Raw genomic sequence first — 21,162 nt, forward strand, 5'->3', positions numbered from 1 at the left:
AGAATATTTAGGTTCAGGTTGATTTGTGGTATTTTCTCAAATATGTGCAACTCGTTCTCACTGTGCGATCTCCACTTCCAATTAATATGGCTCATCAGACAGGGGTGACAAATTACTGTAATAAAGGCAAACTGCAGAGGGTGTGTTTACGTGAAACAAAAAAGATGAAATAAAATAGGAGCTGAAGTGAGGTAAAAAAGAGAAAACATGAGAAGTGGAAGGAGGAAGGCATAAAATGCATGTTTGGTTAGAAGAGCTGAGACTGACTTCCATATTTTTTCTCTGCAGGCTGTACCATCCGTCATTGTGGCTGTTACTCTGGACTCCATTTTCCGGGTACAAAGAAAACTTTTAAACTAATATAACTAGTAAGATTAAATTTTCAAAAATAATCAAACTAAGAAAAGTAACAACAGTTTACTCTACAATCACCTGGCTTATCACCTGACTGAGATATTTAAAATCAAGTTAAAACACAATGCAGAGAAAAAAAAAGTTAAAAATCCTATAAAGGAAAAAGCCGTTCAGCTATCAATAGTAAAATCAGCAGGAGTATATATAAAGGTCTTTCTAAAAAACAAACTAAAAAAAAAACAAAACAAAACTGAAATTTTAGTTTCATTAGCAGTAACTTGTTACCATCCAGATAAACACCTGAAATGTGAGGAATGAACCTCAGCATCACTGGTTTTACTGAAACAAATTGCATATTGTTATATGAAATTTCTTTCTCTCCATAAATCATCCCTCAATCCATCCCACCCTCACTCCGTCCGTCCCTCCATCCATCTATTAATCCGTCCTTTCATCCCTCCATTCATTCATCCACCCATCCATCCCTCCCTCCATCCATCCTTCCATCAGCCTCCCCTCCATTCATCCATCTGTCCGTCCATCCATCCCTCCCTCCATTTATCCGTCAGTCCCTCCTTCTCTCCATCCATCCGTTCCTTCATCCTTCTCTCCATCCATCCGTTCCTTCATCCATCCCTCCATCCATCTATCCATCCCTCCCTCCCTCCATCCGTTCATCCATCCATCCCTCCATCCATCCATCCCTCCATTCATCCATCTGTCTGTCTGTCCGTCCGTCCATCCCTCCCTCGCTTCATCCATCCCTCCTTAATCTAACCAATACCAGCCCTGCGGTCCAGATTAAACACTGAGCGCAGATGTAGTCCAGCGGATTGCTGATATTAATAGTTACTGACATACACAGCATCCACTGAGGTTCACATCTAGACCGATCAGGGATGAAAGCACCAGTGGAAGCAAAGCTAACACTTAAACGAAGGACACATGAAAATGAGAAATGCATCAGAATAAAGATTTCACCTTTAATATCACCATCAATGAGGGCATCTGAGGAAATCCCAGGCAGCATGGGGTTGAGAAGGAAAAAGAAATTATTGGACAAAGAGTTGATCTGATGAGAGGGAGCTTAGTTGAAAAAATAAATCCTATATTGTCATACCCTATAGTGTCATGGCATTATATTTATGAGGATTGTATTTTAATAATCTTTCCTCAGCATGCAACTGTACTAGGGAAGTTTGGATTATTTGAAAATGTTATGTAATAAACACTGTTTATCAGCTGAGCCTCTCTGAACATGAGATGCGTCAGAATGTAAGCAGGTATTTTCCTGTTAGTTTGGCTCAAGCTAAGCCCGTCATATCATGTTTATCTGCCGGCTCTCATTTGTGCTCCAATCTCTTACAAGGATGACACGTACAAACCCGTTTGGACAAGCATGCTCTCTCCAAAATAACCTGATCTGTTCTTAGGAATTAATTACTCAAACACTCAACACAGACAGCTCTTCTTATAGTGATACGAACACGGATTTCTTGTTAATGTGTACAAGGTAACCCAAACTTAAGCTTTAATTTTACTTTGATTCAAATCTTAAAAAGTAACCCTAAGCAGGACAATTAACATTTACCCCCATTAAGACCGAGGTGCAGTCCCTCTAAGGCAGCACTGACGTAGACACGGAAGTGATTTTCTTAGAAAAAGGTCCTAATAATGTAAACAATCCACAACCACACACACACACACAGTCTGTCATAAAGACATCTCTATGTCAATCAGCTTCACGTTATTCACCCCTAAACTCCTAACCAGTAATTTTCTCTTAAGTATAAGTCAATGTTGGACTAAAATAGGCAGTGTGTGTGTAATCAGGGGCGCACCTGTGAGGCTGTCAGGTCGATTCATCCTCTCATAAATGTCGTAACTCTGAGGTCCATAGGGGTCAGTGTTGTGAAGCACAGAGCGAGGCAGAGTGGAGCTGTAGTGCTGGGGCACGGCGGTCATGCTAGCCCTGACTGGAGATGAAGAGTGAGTCGGTTGCTTTGTCAGCGGAGGGTTAACACCGTCAACCATCGTCAAGGGAGAGCCCATGCGACCCGACGATGACCCTGCCGACATCTGATACGGCGAGGTGGTTCGGCTGGCGGAGCCGGAGCGAGAGTTTGTGGAGCTGATGCGTCTCAGCCCTGCAGGGGAGTTTTTCTGGGGGGAGTAGGGTGAGCCGCCGATGCTGCAGCTGCGCTGCACAGAGGGCAAGGTTGTGAAGTGGATGTTGGAGATGGGTTTGGGTTCCGCTATGACTGGGGAGCCGTAGGCACTGCCAACAGGGGTACGCAGGGAGCCACGGGAGGGGGAAATACTGCTGGCGTAGGCTGGCGAGTGAGAGCGAGAAGGCACTGAGCTAACCCTTCGCATAGCACGGCCAGGCAGAGCTGCTGTGACTGCTGGAACCTGTAGGTAATAAAGACAAAAAAAAAATTGGAATAGTTCTCTTTAGTTTAAAAGATGGTATGGAGAATATTAATGTATGGTTTTGAACCCTCTGACATACACCAACTTCTACGATGAGAATGACATTTTAAATAACACGGCGTTATATAAGCGGTTTCATCATGAGGGCATGACTTTACTGTAGGCCATGTTTACTTTATCATTCCACCCCCTCCAGAGTGTGACAGCACCATTTGGTTTCTCTGCAGTCACTGTATGCTAAATTGTCTGAAGCATGAATACGATGAGCTGCTTAGTTCACTTTGCACCTTCAGTGCTCTAAGGCAACCTTTCAAAGCAGAAACCAAAAGTTTTGATGGACTGGTTATGAGATTCTAGACATGGAGTAAAAGTAGCACAGCTTCATGGTATTCATGGACATATTAGTCTAAAACAGAAAGCAACACTTATTCTTACTGCTGAAAGGAAAACAGTATATTGATTATTACAGATTCGTTACATAATTTATTCTTTTCTTGACTCTGATTATATAATGAAGTAAAACAAACATCTAACTTGTAAAAATGTTTAAGTAAATAACAATTTTCTGCTGCTGTGCTCTTTAGAGAGTAAAACAAGTAAACATTCTGCAGCCATAATCAGCTGGTTAATTGGTTCATGTACATGCTGGTCATTTGATTTCGGTTTTGAAATAGGAAATCAAAAATCAGAAAAACTACCAGATAAAATAAAAAAACAAAGGACAACAAAAAAAATGACCCCATTTTTGTTTTGAAACCCCAAACAGTGAAACAAAAACAAAAAAAATTGACCTGTTTTGGACATTTGAGTAAAGCTTCCAGGGGGAAATACAGGGCATACAATTTGTCTTTTATTTTATTTTATTTTTTATTATAAAGGGAGTACAATGTAGGCTGCACATTGGAGCAGTTAGTAGCACTGCCGCCTTGAAGCAAGAAGGTTAAGGTTCGATTCCCGGCCTGGGGTCTTTCTGCAAGGAGTTTGCATATTTTCCCTGTGCATTGCCTGGGTTTTCTCTGGGTACTCCGGCTTCCTCCCACAGTCCAACAAAATGACTTTTAAGTTAAATGGCTTCTCCAAATTCTCCTAATGTGAGCATGAATGGTTGTTTGTCCTGTTTGTCTCTGTGTTGCCCTGTGATGGACTGGCAACACTGTCCAGGGTGTACCCCGCCTCTCAACCATTTACAGCTGGAGATAGGTACCAGCTGGGTTAAGAAAATGGATGGTCTGAAAATGGATGGATAGAGTACAATGTACGTTTTACGCATTGCTAGCTAAAAGCCTGATTCTCAATGAAATCCCCAAACTGGCTATATTAACCATAAATACAGTAGTTGTAACTAAAATAAATGGTGCAAAGTCTCTCTGTGCCAGTGTTACTACTGAATCCGTGTCACTACCAAAACAAAATAGAGAGGGGAGGGGGAAGCTGAATCAGGAGGAAAAAAAGTCTAAATTTGTTTTTTAATTTTTGTTTTTCATTTTGGAATTCAAAAAACAGACGGTATTTTTTTGCTACCGATTTGGGATCTGAAAACAAACAAAAATGGGCCTTTTTTAAAATAATTTTATTTGGGGATAAGGAAACGGTTAGTTTTCCAATTTTGGATTTTTCCTTATGAAATCAAAATCCAGTGCCCAGTACATGGACTCGTTATTCCATTACATACCCCTTTTTCCCTGCCTCATTTTAAGGGATCTAAAATAATGTTTTTCTTGTTAAGGTCAAAGATGTAGATTTTTATCGGCCAGCTGACTGGCAGTTTTCAGCAGCGTGTGAAAAAATGGCGTTCACTTCTATTTAGATGGATGGCTCACTAAGGTACTTTATGTAACATCTCAACATGTATTATTAGTTGTATCTGACCTTTGCCTTTTTGGTGCCATTCGTAATTTTTATATCCTATATAGAAGAAAGGTAATTAGATGTAACAAACAGCGTTAGGCTTCAGATACCCCTGATGTCATTACCTGCGATGAAGCTTGTCCCTCAGCCCTGGCATTCCTCATTAATGTGCTGGAGCCAGCTACAGGGAAGGACTGCTGCATCTTGAGGTCAGCCTTGGCCTGGCTCTGCCTGCTGAGGTAACCACTGCTGGCATCCTGATAGCCGCTGTCAGAGTAGGAGTTCATCTGAGCCGAGCCACACGAATTCCCCGCAGACCCTGAGAGAGAAGGTGACAGAAACAGACATAAATGAAATGTAGAGGAAGGAGATAGAAACGAGACAAAAAAACAACAACAAGTAAATACCATAAGAGGTTTCACAACAGCTATGACCTTTACCAGCATGGCTTTTCTAATGGCACAGCACGAAAACAACACCTCTAGCAACTCATGATTTATTGTGCTATAATTTAACCTTTCTAAAATATGCTGAGTGATCAAGTATTATCATCACTCAATACTGCATTAAAGACCAAACCGTAACACCAAAGATTGAGATTTGGAGGACTATGTGCAAAACAAAAAGCGGGCCTTTATTCCTATGTAGCCTCTGCTTTAGCAAATGCTGTTTTCTTCCGTTTGCAGAGCAGGGGTAGCTGGTTAGGACTGTATTAGCATTCAGAAACAAAGACTCTAATTGTAAATGCTTAGAATTCAAATTGGGAATATTCTGCCATCTGTTTACAGTGATGAATACTTTGATTATTTTATCAAACTTTCTTCCCAGAATCCAAAGTATAACAGAAGAATATTCCAAAAAAATGTACTAACTGTGCATAAAAAAAACTGTAGAGACATTTTAAATCATGTTATACCCTGCGATGTTTTAATTGAAGCAGCACAATCCCTGGTTGGACAGTACGGCTAGTTCAATGAAAATACTGAAGAATACCTCATTTCATATATAATTATTCTATAGAAAAGGAGTTCTTGTGAACCGAGAAACGGCCAAAGACCCCTTTCATACTGGTCCAAAACCCATTTAAACGTGGGAACAATCTGATGTTAGTGGCAGCGGAAACGGCTCACTGACACATGTGACCCGCGTTGAAATCGTACCAAAAAACACTGTATTCACTGTCTCTTATCATTACTTCGATTGTGATACAATAAACCTTTAAGTCTATATTACCAATCCCTAGTGAGTGCAGAAAGGAGATCATGTGCAGCAACAGCAGGGTGATACATTTAATTTCCCATCATTCTGAATCTGTATCATTAAAAAAAAAGAACAAGGGAAATAAGGCGACAGGACAAAAGTTTTGCTTCAAAGAGACCATGTAAAGGCTCTACTTAAACATTTGGACCAAGCTGACCTTGCCATTTAAAAATACAAGAAAATATTTAATAAGAAAAATGCACTATTAATGTTTCAGGTCCATGCAGAGGGGGACAAGAAAAGAAAAATGAACAGAAGACTGCAAAAGATAGGCAGAATGTAACAACAGACCCTCACTTTCATGAAGAGAGGACTGCTCCGGGGAGTACAGAGACACCTGCTCCGACTCGGTCCTGATCCGGTAGCTGGGCGACTGGGAGCTGTCAGTCACTCGAGACTTGGCGTCCCCTGAGGCCGAGGTATCTGAGGATGAAGCAGAGCAGAGTCAGACAAACAGAATGGCTCGGATAATTTATTATAGTCATTAAAGCAAACATTTTCAGCTGATAGGAAACAATACAAACAACTGGTGATTTCTGCAACATTAGTTTCACCATTGTGAACTGCTACAGTCGTTTCGTTCAATTTTACTGCCTTACTCATTTAGGAATTTCAAATTGGGTACAAACATTCAGACTCCTCTAAAACTCGCCTCCATCTCCATATCTTTTCTATGGTCATTAAATCAGGTGCTGTACCAGACAGACACTGGAAGTGTTTATGTGCTCAATGTTTTCCGATCATCCCTGTATATTTAGGCATGAAAAGAATCAATGGATTTTTGAGGAATCACTGAAACGAAAGACAGAGGAGAACATCCAGTCAAACAAACGGTGTGTCTGCTATTTGTTCTTGGCTGTGTGAATGAAATCTGAATCATGCGAAGAAGTCATTAGTGATGCGTAAGCTGAACTCCTTAATAAAGCTGTTGACAGCATATAAAGATGGTCGACAGCTTGAAACTTTGCACTTTGCATACAGTCATCTATTTCCCTATTGACAGAAGGGATTAACCTATTAAAGCCCACCTAATTTTGGGTAATGCTCGCTTATTCTGCATACCTAAATGGAAAAATACCTGATGAACTGTAAGCCCAAATTAAAAGTGTGATACATCATTTGAAAGCTACCGCCTTCAAGTTTCGGAAAATATTAAAAAAAAAATATGAAAATGAAAAATGTGACTAAAACACAGCCTAAACTGACTGTGACTAAACAAACATGATTTTTTTTTCTCATTGAAAATAATAGGTCTTTTTTTTTTTCCAACAGCAGTAATAAAGACATGCTTGAGAATAGGCATGTCTCATTGTATTACATTTGTTCTACATCAAGTCAACCACAACTGCAGAAAATTTCAGACCTCGAGCTACAACAGTTCCAGAGCTGTTCTGTTGTAATTTCTCATGCGTTCTGAGTTGTTAGTTGTAAACGCTTTAAAAACGGTCACCGCAATGGGGTGGATTTTAAGAGGTTAAACCAAGCCAGACTAAAAAAGGTTCTTCAACTGAAATGTCAGAATATACAATAGGCATTCCTGCAGATAGAAAGTTAAATCCTGATTGACCTAAGAGTAGCAATCGTACCAATTTTTATCAAATATGGCAACCTTTACTTCTCTTACGCTCTCTTCTTCTAACCCAATAGGTTTTCTTTGGGATTTAGGTGAATAGCTTCAATGTTAATTTCAAAACATGTTTGGGATCATTATCCTATCAAAGCACCCAGTTTGATTTAAAGGTATAGAGGAGGAATTTTACAAATTTAAACTTAAAAAACCACCAGACCTTAATAAAGAGGGCTTCTGACTAACTTTTTGCTCTGATTTTAGGTGGTGCCCTTAACTTTTTTTCTTTGGTGCAACAGCTCAAAAGTTAGGTGTTTTTATAACAATTGTTCGTACAGACAAAATTAACTTATAAATGAGTATCAACCAATCTTTTAAACTAAAAAATATATATTAGGAGCACAATTCTACAAGAAATCAGCTTTCGCACACACAGTGTTTAAATGGCTTTGTAAAGGACGTCTGATCTCTTCCTTTGAGTAGGGGTGAGTATTTGCATTGGTGTTGCGATATGATATGTGTAACAATATTTGAGCAACAATACGATATTATCACGATATTGCAATATATATTGCAATATTTTCCCCAACTATCAAAATTAAATGTATCGATAAAAAAGCAAGTGTTGAAAATGTTCATCAGAAAATTAAATGTATCGATAAAAAAGCAAGTGTTGAAAATGTTCATCAGAAGATATTGATAATTTAGTTATTTTTGGTAACCATGTTGTTTGGGGTATGAGTTGGCCCATGTGTTCCACTGATTGCCTCAACTACAGATATGGCGCTGTGCTGCACAGCAAAAGGACACCACGGTTCTATCTGCCAGGGTGGCGGTAGAGAGGTAGCCTTTTCTCTCATTGTTTTAGGTAAAAACATTTTTTTATTTTTTTTTATCGATATTAGGAACCGAAAAATCCAAATTGTATTGGGAACCCGAAAATCACGACATAACGCATAATCGACTTTTTTCCCCACGCCCCTGCTTTTGAGTAACAAAGTTTTGGTGGATGGCAGAGGAATTATTTACATCAACATACATTATCATGAAACTAAATAACAAAATTATTGATATGATGATTTTTTTTCTTTTTTATTGGAGCAGATTTTTGATGGCTGACCCTTCTGGTTAATGTTTCCCAGCCAAACTCACCAGGGTTTAGCACTTAACTCCCCAATGTGTCCTTCGCACTTTCCAATTTTTGCAAAACTGTCTGCACAGCTGGAGCATCCATTTACTCAACATAAAATAACCCTACCAGCTTTCTAAAAAACAAATATAATAAATTCTTCACTTGGGCATTCCTAACCAATGGTGGTTAGCTACAGAGGGCTCATACACATTACATCACTCAGGAACTATTTGCTGAAGTTTACTCTCTTGCCTTCAGTCTAAGCAGCATTTTACAGGAGAGAAACCTTTTTCTAACATACAGTTTCAGGGTCACAGAGACTTTCCCCCCTTTGATAGGCTTAGGTTTGACCTAAGATTATTTTCAGTCACACTATGGAGAAACTAGGCCAGACTTTAGAGTCCTGATAAATGTCTATTTTTTTTTTTTATAGGTCCATGAAGCCGCTCACTCCAACAAGGTATCCAGGACATTTGGAAGAGTAACAACCTCACAGACAACTCCATATCTTTATGTTTGTGAAGATTGGACAAAAAAAGCCTTATTGAGGCAGGTGAAGCTGAGATCTAAGGGTTACACTTAGATCTAACTCCTACACTAAGCTTTAGAGACTAATGTACCGCACCATCTTACTCACTGGGCATATTTTCAAAGCCTGCATGTATTTTTACATGTCTTTACCAGGGGTGCCAATATAAATATATGGTAAACACTGTGTCTTGACCATGTTTATTTAAGATGAAGCCAAATGGAGCAGAAGAGGAACAGGAAGAGGGACAGACGGTTACCACAGAGGGGGCCTAAAAGCATTGTCAGAATCTGAAGTTAATGTATGTCAGGGGATTTAGGTTTCCATTTTAGGACTGCCAAATTTAACAGCTTCCTGTTTATATATTTCATTCCTGAAAGAAGCAAAGGGTGTGCTGTTGGAATTGTTCGAAGATGTCATTTAATATATCTACATATCAACAAGTACATCCTGATCTTTTTTAAGTTGTAAAATAATCTACAGTCCATAATGCTTTAAAACTAGTGGGAATTATTATCAGATTTATTAGATATTTTGTCATTTGAACAGAAATGCTTATTTAAAGAGATATAAATCAATCAACATAACTTAAATATAACTAAAAACTAAAAGTGATGGGATCTCAGAGAACGCGTTAAATAACAGCCAAGGATCTAGAAAAATAAAAGTAAGTTCACTAGTATTAAACATTAGATTCTTTTTTTTGTAATTTATCATAAAATAACAGATTGTCAAAGTTTGATTTGATAAATTTTATTACTTCTAGGTATTGCATAATCCGTGCATATCCCAATGATTAGTTTTTGTTCACCAGCTTTTTCCTTCATTTAATAACAAATCGGTGGAGAATTTTTGTACAATTAGGTTTGATTTTAATAATTTTAGGCTTTTACAAATTTCAAATTAAGTATTATGTGTGGGGGAAGGGGGTTATGCTTAAATCATACGAATTCAGGACTATATATCTTTTAAAGATAAGCAATACTTTTCTAGACATTTAAATGTTTTCCCTTTGTTCAGTTTTGTGCTGTCACCTCTGAAAGTCATGGGTTTGATTCCAACTGGATATGACTCTTAACCCAAAGTTGGCCAGTTCTGCATCAATATTTTATCAAAAGCACTTTTTAAGAACTTGATACTGCCTTATATACATTAAAAAATCCCATCATTGTACAATTTTGTTGCTATTCCTAATAAAAAAAGTGTTGTTTTCTGGCAAAACAAAATGAGGCCCCAATAATTTATTCATATACCAGTGCAATGGCCACTGCAGAGCCTGACACAGATGCAAAGCTTGATTCTGTGCTTGTTTTCCTCTGCTCTCAGTGGACATTAGGTGTGGCTGCATTGACATAACCAGAGGCAAGAAGACTTTCTGCAGTATCACTTCTGTCACAGGAGGAGCATCCACTGGCTCATGGAATCAGCCGGAAGCAGAGAGAGGGACTCTAAACCTCCCAGCTAAATCTAAAGTACTAAAATCTGAAAGTACCGGTACATCTACACCTGTATCTGTCATTTATCATCTGCATCATGATTATCACTCATAAGTAACACAATCATGAGTAATTCTAATTTATCCGGCATGCTGTTCTAACACTGATGAAATGTTTGTAGTGAGGAAATGGAAAGCAGACAGCAAATGTAGTATTAATATTCCCACTGCATATGTACAACAATAACCCCCCACAGGCTCCTCTGACAGAATCGACAATCAAGGATTAATGACTACAACAAAACTCTGCTTTGTGCTATGTAATTAATAGGCCATTAAAGACATTAGTGGATGTAATTTTCAATATGTGTTCTCTGCAAAAGATATGATAAAATAGAGGAAAATCTTTCCACAACGTATTACTGATTGTTTTCTTTAGAACAAAAACAGCTTCAATATCTATAAAAGCAAGAACAGGCTTGGGGCTGTCAACCGCCCTGCTGAAAAACTGAGCATTAGTAAAACATGACAGATATGCAATCCACATATCACACTAACAATGTAAACAATGTCTTATTTAGAACAGAGCTACAGAGCAGATGTGCGTTAATATCAGTAAGTTATAGAACACCGACTCAAGTTAAGAATTCATTTTTCCCTTATTCTTATTATGGCTCCTTCACAGATTGTAATGTTACAATTGAATTAATAATCTGAAACTGAGGTGGGATTTTAAACCCTTTCTAAAACAGTCGTGGTTCATGGTGCAGTCATCGCCAACATACCTGCATTTCTCCATGGTAGGGATTTGTCAGATGAGCTGTAGAGGAGAAACAGGGAAGACAAAAAGTGAATAAATACATTTATGCCCCCCCCAAAAAATGGATATCATATATTATCATGACCATCTTATATCCATGATAAATTATAGATAAAAGATGGTCATTTTCAAAAAACATTTATTGAAATAATCGTCAACTAATTTAGTAATCGAATAATCATAAACTGGATTATAGGGACACTAAAACATGTCTTTATCCAAGAGATAAACCCACTTAGAGCAGTAATTATAACAAAATCGTAATACAAATATATAAACTTTTGCATTAAACTTTTTTGTCGATTAATATGCTTTATTCAGAACTCCTCAAGTAAAAAAGTTTTAGATTCAACTGGTTTAGATTATGTGAAAAAAAAATCATCTAGAAGGAACCTTTTTCTATCAGATTATTAATAAAAAAAAGAAAATCAACCAATTTATTGATGAAAAAAATAATCATTAGTTGCAACCTTATTCTGCTTTTCTGTTCCAAATTGTTTTGTTTTACAAATGCTTTTGCTTTTTATACTGCTTTTATTTTTCTTCTATTTTATCATCTAATTTATGTAAAGCACGTTGAATGTACTGAATTGCACTATACAAATAAAATTGCCTTGCATTGGAATGTAAACCTTTTTTGTAACTATTGTATTTTCTTCCGGGGTCACTTCTCTTGGCCCCATTTAATAAATCAACGAAGCCATCATAAAGTGTCCCTGCAGCTTGGTGCTGGTTTTACTATGAACTGTCCCTGCATACTGTGATCTTTGGTCTTATTCTTTTTCTTCAATAATATTATCTTACAAACCTCTGAATCCTTTATAGAAAAGCTGCATTTATGCTGAGATCAAATAACACCCAACACTGCTGCACTTACTAAGTAGATGAGTTCAAACGGCAGTTAGTTGCATTTGTCTAAGGGCATTACAGTAAAATTGGGAGCATATAAAAGCACACATCATCTTAGTCTGTCAGATAGAAGAAATGTAATTTATTCAATGTAACAAGAAGAAGCCAGGCATGATACCAGATTATAAACCATCTGATCATACTAATAAAATCTCTTTCTGACCAACACAATGTTGAATTGCTAGTCGTTAACCCAGAGGGCACGTAGTAGACCTTAGAGCAGTGTAATAGTTATTTCTGCTGATCATTAATATCAAGCATCGAATGCTGCTGGTGCTGGTATCTGTTCTTACGTCCTACAAGGTGACACCAGATGAGAATTAGTAATAGAAGCTCTTAGCATTTTAATGAGGATGCTGCCAATTAAAGAAAGTAAGTTGGGAAAGCTGAGGTCCACTGAAGCGCAGCAGATGGATAATAGAATAGCTAAGATTATTATTATCACTATGGCGATGTGTCTGCATGCTGAAAGTTCACTACAGACATAGACAGGCACTGCTGTTAAAAGGAAAACTGTCAGAACAGAGTTTTGCTGTCTTATAAACACATAATTTCCCATAAAACACGCCCCCCCCCTCCCTTTATACACATATGCAGATGCAAACAACAATAAAAGACTCTAGAATCGCAGTTCAGAAGCTATTCAGTTTATTATGGATTTAATCCTCTACAGTGTTTGTGGAGAAAGTCTCATTGTCAGTCTAAAGAAACAGCTCTGGGTTAATTGTTTTTTTACTCTACTCTTCCATCTTTACTTTTGCGTCAACATCACTGCACCCTCACTGGTGTGGAATAGGTATAACAGGTCTGCAGCCCCTCTGGCTTTGTCCAGTTTAATTACACCTAAACACATGAAATTATTCATCATAGCCTTCAAGACTACATTCAAAAAAAGTTGAATAAAGTATCTGCACAGAAAATCTTTAGTGTAAATAATGAAACAGGCTGAAGCTGGGGGAGCCTTAACAGGCCTTGTAACACTAAAGCCTCACCAGTTGGTGTTGTGTTAAAGAGAGTAAAATGCAGTTGGTGTAAAATCTACAATTAATTCAATAGCTTCTAAAGCAGAACGTCATGTGTAAAGTCTGCCAATGCTTTTATTTGTGTTGGTGCACGCCTGTTAACCCTTTATAGGGCACTCAGTGAAATAGTTTGAAAATCAGAATTTCAAGCCAATAGTGTCACTGGAATCCATGACAAGACTTAGACAGATTTTTCATTTTGTTTACACAAGAGTAAAACATAAAGAAATTTCGTTTGGAACAGCTCTCTGGACCATTTCATCTTTTTTAAAAATGCAGCCTTGAAAAAGCGGCATATTAAATGAACCAATCGAAACTGTAGAGAGGAGCCGTTCTTGGCCGCTGCTTTGGAGCGCCACCATGGCAAAGTTTTGCATTTGTGAAGACCTTATAACCTTTGTAACATAAAAAAAATGGCATATTTCAATGGCAAAAATTTATGTCAGTGTAATAACAAGAGACCCCAACTTGCCCAAATATATAAAAAAAAAATTACAACGATGTATAGCCATGTAGCAGTATCTTTACTGAATGGCTGGATATAAATCTTGATTTATATATAAATTGTGATCAAAAACAGTAACTTGCCCTATAAAGGTGGTGAGCCTGCATTGGCAAACATGGCAGTTTGTAGCGGGGTATGAGGACAGGGTTATAATGACGGAGACGATGCGGGGAATGGCTGCAAACTTCCACTCTGGGAGCAAATTTCAAATGATCCAACAAAGAAGCTTGTTGGTATATTGGCCTCTGGATGAGGCCTATGAGCCCCGTCTCCTCTGCTGTTATCCTGCTGAGCTCTTTCAGCCGCTCATTGTGACCACTAGCTTTAAAACTGAGCTCAATTCAGGTACAAATATTCTGTAATTAGCATTTCATTTATCCCGCTCTAGTTTTAACAAAAGACCGGGTAACTGGTGCTGCAGGTTTTTCATAGGATCCTATGGTTTGAGGATAAACACCAGCCATTACATCTGGGTGAATGTGCTTTTAAAAGCTGAACTCTAAAATTTATTTACAGGTAAAACTGCAAATATATATATATATATACATATATATATATATATATATATATATATATATATATATATATATATATATATATATATATATATATATATATATATATATATATATATATATATATATATATATATATATATATATTTAGACTGGGACATTTACTATTTAATTACTGTTTACATATAAAGTAAGCATGTAAGAAACCAAAAACACACCCCAAACAAATAGTGGATATGTTTGCACCAAAATAAACATCTGGGCAAATATCAATATTAAAATGCTGTTATGACTGATGCCCATATTTACTGGTATCAACCTTATTTGCTGGCTTTCTGGTATTTACTGATAATAATAAAGGGTGGTTCTCCGACACTCCAACAACCAAAACACAAGCTCTACCTGCAAAAACATAGCAATAAATATTTGTTGCTAATAGCGGCCCGGTTTTACTAATTGGAAGGCTATTAAACCTGACTATCATTTGCCAATAACAATTGTATAGCTAATATTTCATCTCTAATAATTAGCCTTATTTAGAGAGATACTGCAACAAAAGAAATCTAAAAGAAATACTGTTTTGCTCAAAGGGGACCAACCAAAATAGGATGGTATTGGAATAAGATTGTGCTATCAAACATTACATTTAAGCTTTGCTTCTTTTTGCTTTAGTAAAAAATTTTATAAAACAAACAAAACAAACAGAAAATTTATATTTTAGGCACATTTTTCCTGCTTACAGTGTTTAAGCAAAAAAAAAAAAAAATCTTAAAAGCGTACTGCTGATGGGGACATTTTAAGCTGCTTACCTCTACAATGAGGAGGATTTTAAACTGACTGCAGCATGCTTGTGATGTTATAAGAAAACAGCAACTATGTGAACTGTAGTCCTTCCCCCCTTAATTAGCTGAACGCCTTCAGAGGCACAGCAAATATCACATCCATAGTGTCTTAGACAATATGGCATAACATTTGTAATTAAAGGAGTGGAAAAAAAATGCTCAAACAAATAACGTGTATCCAAATCAACCAGTGTGCTTATGAACATCAAAAACATCCTTTCTGCATTCTACTTCAAAACAAAGCTCAGAATTAGCCCAAATATGAATGGTGTGAATGGGTTCTTTAAACCCGACACCTGAAATAAGACAGAAACCTCTGAAACAGAAAGTCAAAATATAGGTCCTGAAACCTGCTGTAAAGAATTAAAGTTCAGACCTAAATAAAAGCCCCTGTATACCTTCGCTGCCAATGAAAATGAAGGGGAAATGGACACTCTGGTTGCAGGCTACAGGTATGCAGAATGCAGAGCAATAATAACTCTGGACTGTCTAAGGCCAACGGGGTTATTATCACAAAGATAGAAAATATCACACAAAGCCATTAACATCATGTATCCAGGTTTAGCCCAACAGTGTTACCGTCCTTTATAGAGCTGACATAACTCACAAACTCCATACAGTACTAAGAACCAAAAACAAACAAACAAACAAAAAAAAAAAAGTTGGACTATTTAGGGTACTTCCACTGCGCTGCTACAGGTCAGACAACAAGAAAAAAGAATCAGAGCGAAACAAAGCAGGTCTGCACATAGATACACACATGTTTGACTGTGCAGAGCAGATTTCTGCGTTTCAGTTCAGCAGACAGTGTCTTAACCTATTTTTTGCATGGCCTTCACCAGTATGCCGATCATATTTTAATGATCAAACTGTCTAATGGGTAAAGGATATGCAAAAGTAAACATTTACCACATATACAGTGATTTTCCAAAGTGGAACTCAACATGTCCGCAGTTTTAGCGTCTTTCTTAATACTTCTAAAAATGAGGTGCAGATTGACATGAAACAATATCTGAGGTCATTTGCTGTTAAAAAGAAGACATTGGTACAATGACCTTTAGGCTCCGTCCACACGAAGCCAAACCCTGGCCTAAACGCACAAATTTTTAACCAAACCAGCCTCTCATCCATACGAAGCCGCCGTTTCGGGGGTCTGTAAACGATCTTTTTTTTTATTAAGCCTTCAGAGTGGGAAGATTTTGAAACGCTGTTTTCGCGTTTCCATCTTTAAGCTCTAACCGCTTTTTTTTTCTTACACGCATGCGTCATAGCGTAGCCTCTAAACACGCATGCGCGACACAGTATCACAACAACAATGGCGCCGTACTGTGTTGAATGGTTGCTGCTCATGCTACTCAACCTGCTGTCGGGCTTACAACAGAATCTTCTTCTTCTGGAATATCTCCAGGAAGAACAGAGCAATATCGACGACATAGTTCAGCACCTGAATTTGACTTAACCACGAAAATGGACCCGCAGGGCAACCATGTATAAATATTAGTGCGCATGCCCAACATTTCGTCGTCTATTTTTGCTTTGGCACCACAGCGCCACTTACAGGCCTGGCATACATTTTGCAGCGTTTTTATGCATTCGTGTGGACGATCACATTTATTTTACATCTCCGTCTTTACGACAAACGTTCTGGAAAATATTAGCGTTTCGGGTTCGTTTTGACTTTGTGTGGACGGGGCCTAAGATTCCTGATGGGGAGGTGGTGGTGAGAGGCTAATCACCCCTGTATACTACCCAATTACTCTGCCCAATCCAAAAAACTCTTGCAAAAGAAACGCAAACGAACCCAAAAAATCCGGCCAAGTGGAAATTTATAAGCGCTACAGTTTAGACGTATATTGATGTGTATCACGGTCTGCAACAAATATATCTTCGCTTCGTCCATTGGGACCATTGTTTATACACTTGGTCATACAGAGGAGTGGAAAAAAATTTTTTTTCAGAGGTACCAATTTTCTAATTGCTTTAGATAGTTTTTGTTTGCATTGTAATCCACAATTTTGATCAATCATTTATTCCTGGGGAAGAAAGTCTGGGTGGCTTTTGAAGGTTTCTGATTGGCTGACAAGTTTTAGTTTTACAGGACACTGCCAATAATCCATCTAAATTGTTGAGGATGAAAACTTCCTACCTCACTGTGTACACATATTTGCTGGGGTTTTTTTTTAACCTTGCTACATGCGGACTAGGCCTTATTTTGATAAGGAAAAAATAGTGGGTACAAGTTAATGCAGTTGGACGGCAGACAATCAACATATATTAAACTGAAAATGGAAAAATAAATGTTGAGAATAAATAATGTGACATTTTTTTATTAAAAAAAGGAGATATCAAAGAACCTCCAAAGGAACATGTTGAGAGGTGGTTAAAAGAACGCATCTCTTGGTCGTTGTAACAAGAGTTTTTGTTCTCCCTCGGTTTAATTTAACATAACTTAATCACACTGCTATTTGAAAACGGCAAGAAAAAAATCCATTACTTGTTCTCATGTGCTAAAATAGCCGAGCTCTGATGTGAATCCCAACTCAGAATCCGTGGAAGACTTGAATTCTGCAACTGACAGACTTCCCAGGGCTTAGGCTATTTTGAAAAGCGAATACAAAAAGGATGTGCTGAATAAATATGCCAGCAAACAATTTTCTGCTTCCTATTGGTAAAAATATTGAAAAACAGGGAATAATTCTCCCTCCACTACAAAAACATTCAAAAAAGGTGTTGGTCTGTTTCATAAATTACATATAAAAACCACATTAAAGTTGATCTTACATTGACAAAACGCAAAACAGTTTAGGCAATGAGATTCATATTGTGTTATTTGTTTTTAAAAGAAAAATTGACTAAAATAACAAGAAAAGTTCAATATATTTGTGCTTCCTATTATTAAGATAGTATAATATTTCCTTAAAAAAGCATAAAATGACGGCATTTTCTATCAGTTTATAATTAAGTACATTTTAAATTGATGCAAGACTGCTATGAAATGTCCACTATATTAAAGTAAAGTACATAAAAATTTAATCTAATCAGGATTCCTTTACACCATAAGGTTCCACACATTTATAGATTGTGGTCACTGCTGTGAAGGAAGGAGAAGCCATGTGTCGTGTTTGTGGATCTTCTCATTACCTGCTGCTACCAGCGCCTGGCGACTCGGCCCCAAGTCTGCATCTTTCCAGCTGATTGGCCACAATCTGCCTCTCCACTTCCAGCTCCCTGGTTAGCCGCTCAAACTGAAGCTCCTGCGCGTAAACACAATAAAAACAAACACATGACTCAAGGCTGAATTAATGCACACTGAGAGCTTTTTACAGCTCTATGGACAGATACGACAAATGGGGCGGGAAAGTAAAGGCAACAGATTGGCAGGTAACAGCTTGTGTTCTAGTTTATAGGTTCTAGATGCAACAATGTGTCTCAGAAGAAATAACCCAGTATAAAGTTTCTTCACAGAGAGCTTAAAAGGAGGCAGCACCATGTCTGTATGCATACCCAACCCCTGGTTTATAAACTTCAACAGGCTTTCATATGGCTTATACGTTAATGCCATTTTTTGCAGCCCACACAGAGAGATAAGGACCACTTTAGTGGCTGATATTTAGCCTTCATGAAACTGTTCCTATGAGAGTTGGGAAGGAATCAGCATTTGACTAATTACCTACCATGAGCAAGGCCATTACTTACATAGTTCTCTAGCTTCAAGCACTGCATCATGACACTCATAAGACCCACAAGGTCTTCTGTACACAGAAAAATGATGGCACACACTTATTTGCATATATTTGAGACAGTTTTATTTAAATAGAAGAGCTTCTTAGGCAGACTGGAAAGTATTTTTCCCTTAAAAAAAAAAACAAAAAAAGACCTCACTCACCATATGTCACTGCACAGATGGAACGCCTCTCTGCTTGCTATCCTTAGCTGTCCCATGTAATGACCATTACAGCGGTCAATTACATTCACAGTAGAACGCCTTCACAAACAGACTCTGGCTTTCTGCAGCCTGTGTGAACTGTCCCAGGATGTTAAGTCACCCTGCATTACAATGACCATCCTACATTTCACACCTCTGCTGTGTGTCCCCCCCCCCCCCTGGGGTACACAACAAGTTCCTCCTCTACATTGTAGACCTCTTACCCCTCCCCCCCAACTACCACTTTATGCTGCTCACCTCTTCTCTGCTGTGCTTCAGCTAAAGGCTGATTTAAGGATACATGAAGCTTGACTGCAGTAAGAGGGAGCTTACAGGAAGAAAAGCTGCTACACCCTGTTTCCTTAATGTAAAGGAACTCTTGAAGTGGATTGGATTCAGAAAAAGTCCTGCTAAAGTGTTCATGTTATTTCTATTTTTACACATTTTGTCACATTACAACTGCAAACTTTCATTTAGTGAGATTTTAGTGATGCATCATGCTTTTTGCATAGATTCATGGGCTAAAGTAATGCTTTTATATCGTTTTTGTCCAAAGTAGAACATCTAGAAACAAGTCAGATTGACAAGATGGCATCTGTTAACATACAGGTGCTGGTCATAAAATTAGAATATCATGAAAAAGTAGATTGATTTCAGTAATTCCATTTAAAAAGTGAAACTTGTATATTATATTCATACATTACATACAAACTCATATATTTCAGATGTTTATTTTGTTTAATTTTGATGATTACAAATGACAACAAATGAAAATCTCAAATTCATCATATCAGAAAATTAGAATATTGTGAAAAGGTTCAAAATTGATGGCCCCTGGTGCCACACTCTAATCAGCTAATTAACTCAAACCACCTGCAAAAGCCTTTAAATGGTCTTTCAGTCTAGTTCTATAGGCTACACAATCATGGGGAAGACTGCTGACTTGACAGTTGTCCAAAAGACGACCATCGACACCTTGCACAAGGAGGGCAAGACACAAAAGGTCATCGCTAAAGAGGCTGGCTGTTCACAGAGCTCAGTGTCCAAGCACATTAATAGAGAGGCGAAGGGAAGGAAAAGATGTGGTCGAAAAAAGTGTACAAGCAAGAGAGATAACCGCACCCTGGAGAGGATTGTGAAACAAAACCCATTCAAAAATGTGGGGGAGATTCACAAAGAGTGGACTGCAGCTGGAGTGAGTGCTTCAAGAACCACCACACACAGACGTATGAAAGACATGGGTTTCTGCTGTCGCATTCCTTGTGTCAAGCCACTCTTGAACCACAGACAGCGTCAGAAGCGTCTTGCCTGGGCTAAAGAGAAACAGGACTGGACTGCTGGTGAGTGGTCCAAAGTCATGTTCTCTGATTAAAGTAAATTTTGCATTTCCTTTGGAAATCAAGGTCCCAGAGTCTGGAGGAAAAGAAGAGAGGCACTTCATCCACGTTGCTTGAAGTCCAGTGTAAAGTTTCCACAGTCAGTGATGGTTTGGGGTGCCATGTCATCTGCTGGTGTTGGTCCATTGTGTTTTCTGAGGTCCAGGGTCAACGCAGCCACATACCAGGAAGTTTTAGAGCACTTCATGCTTCCTGCAGCTGACCAACTTTTTGGAGATGCAGATTTCATTTTCCAACAGGACTTGGCACCTGCACACAGTGCCAAAGCTACCAGTACCTGGTTGAAGGACCATGGTATCCCTGTTCTTAATTGGCCAGCAAACTCTCCTGACCTTAACCCCATAGAAAATCTATGGGGTATTGTGAAGAAGAAGATGCAATACACCAGACCCAACAATTCAGAAGAGCTAAAAGCCACTATTAGAGCAACCTGGGCTATCATAACACCTGAGCAGTGCCACAGACTGATCGACTCCATGCCACGCCGCATTGCTGCAGTAATACAGGCCAAAGGAGGCCCAACTAAATACTGAGTGCTGTACATGCTCATACTTTTCATGTTCATACTTTTCAGTTGGCCAACATTTCTATAAATCCTTTGTTTTTATTGGTCTTCAGTAATATTCTAATTTTCTGATATGATGAATTTGAGATTTTCATTTGTTGTCA

General features: G+C 38.1%; 1 protein-coding gene across 5 annotated transcripts in view; it reads right to left on the minus strand.

Annotated features, from left to right (window-relative positions):
- LOC119783883 (plakophilin-4-like) overlaps positions 1-21,162 on the minus strand; it is a 111,227-nt gene that overhangs the window by 39,953 nt on the left and 50,112 nt on the right. For 2 of the 5 annotated variants that reach the window (XM_038285604.1, XM_038285601.1), the window contains exons 3-8: positions 18,313-18,425; positions 11,344-11,378; positions 6,187-6,318; positions 4,761-4,954; positions 2,196-2,766; positions 1,336-1,362 (exon numbers count right to left, since the gene is read on the minus strand). In XM_038285604.1, the coding sequence (XP_038141532.1) occupies positions 1,336-1,362; positions 2,196-2,766; positions 4,761-4,954; positions 6,187-6,318; positions 11,344-11,378; positions 18,313-18,425 (1,072 nt within the window). The remainder of the gene's footprint in view (positions 1-1,335; positions 1,363-2,195; positions 2,767-4,760; positions 4,955-6,186; positions 6,319-11,343; positions 11,379-18,312; positions 18,426-21,162) is intronic. The other 3 variants (XM_038285602.1, XM_038285606.1, XM_038285605.1) reach the window with 3 other exon arrangements.

The sequence above is a fragment of the Cyprinodon tularosa genome, unplaced genomic scaffold (genome assembly GCF_016077235.1).
Source record: "Cyprinodon tularosa strain WSP-4 unplaced genomic scaffold, ASM1607723v1 ctg212, whole genome shotgun sequence".
In the NCBI taxonomy this organism is placed as follows: Eukaryota; Metazoa; Chordata; class Actinopteri; order Cyprinodontiformes; family Cyprinodontidae; genus Cyprinodon; species Cyprinodon tularosa.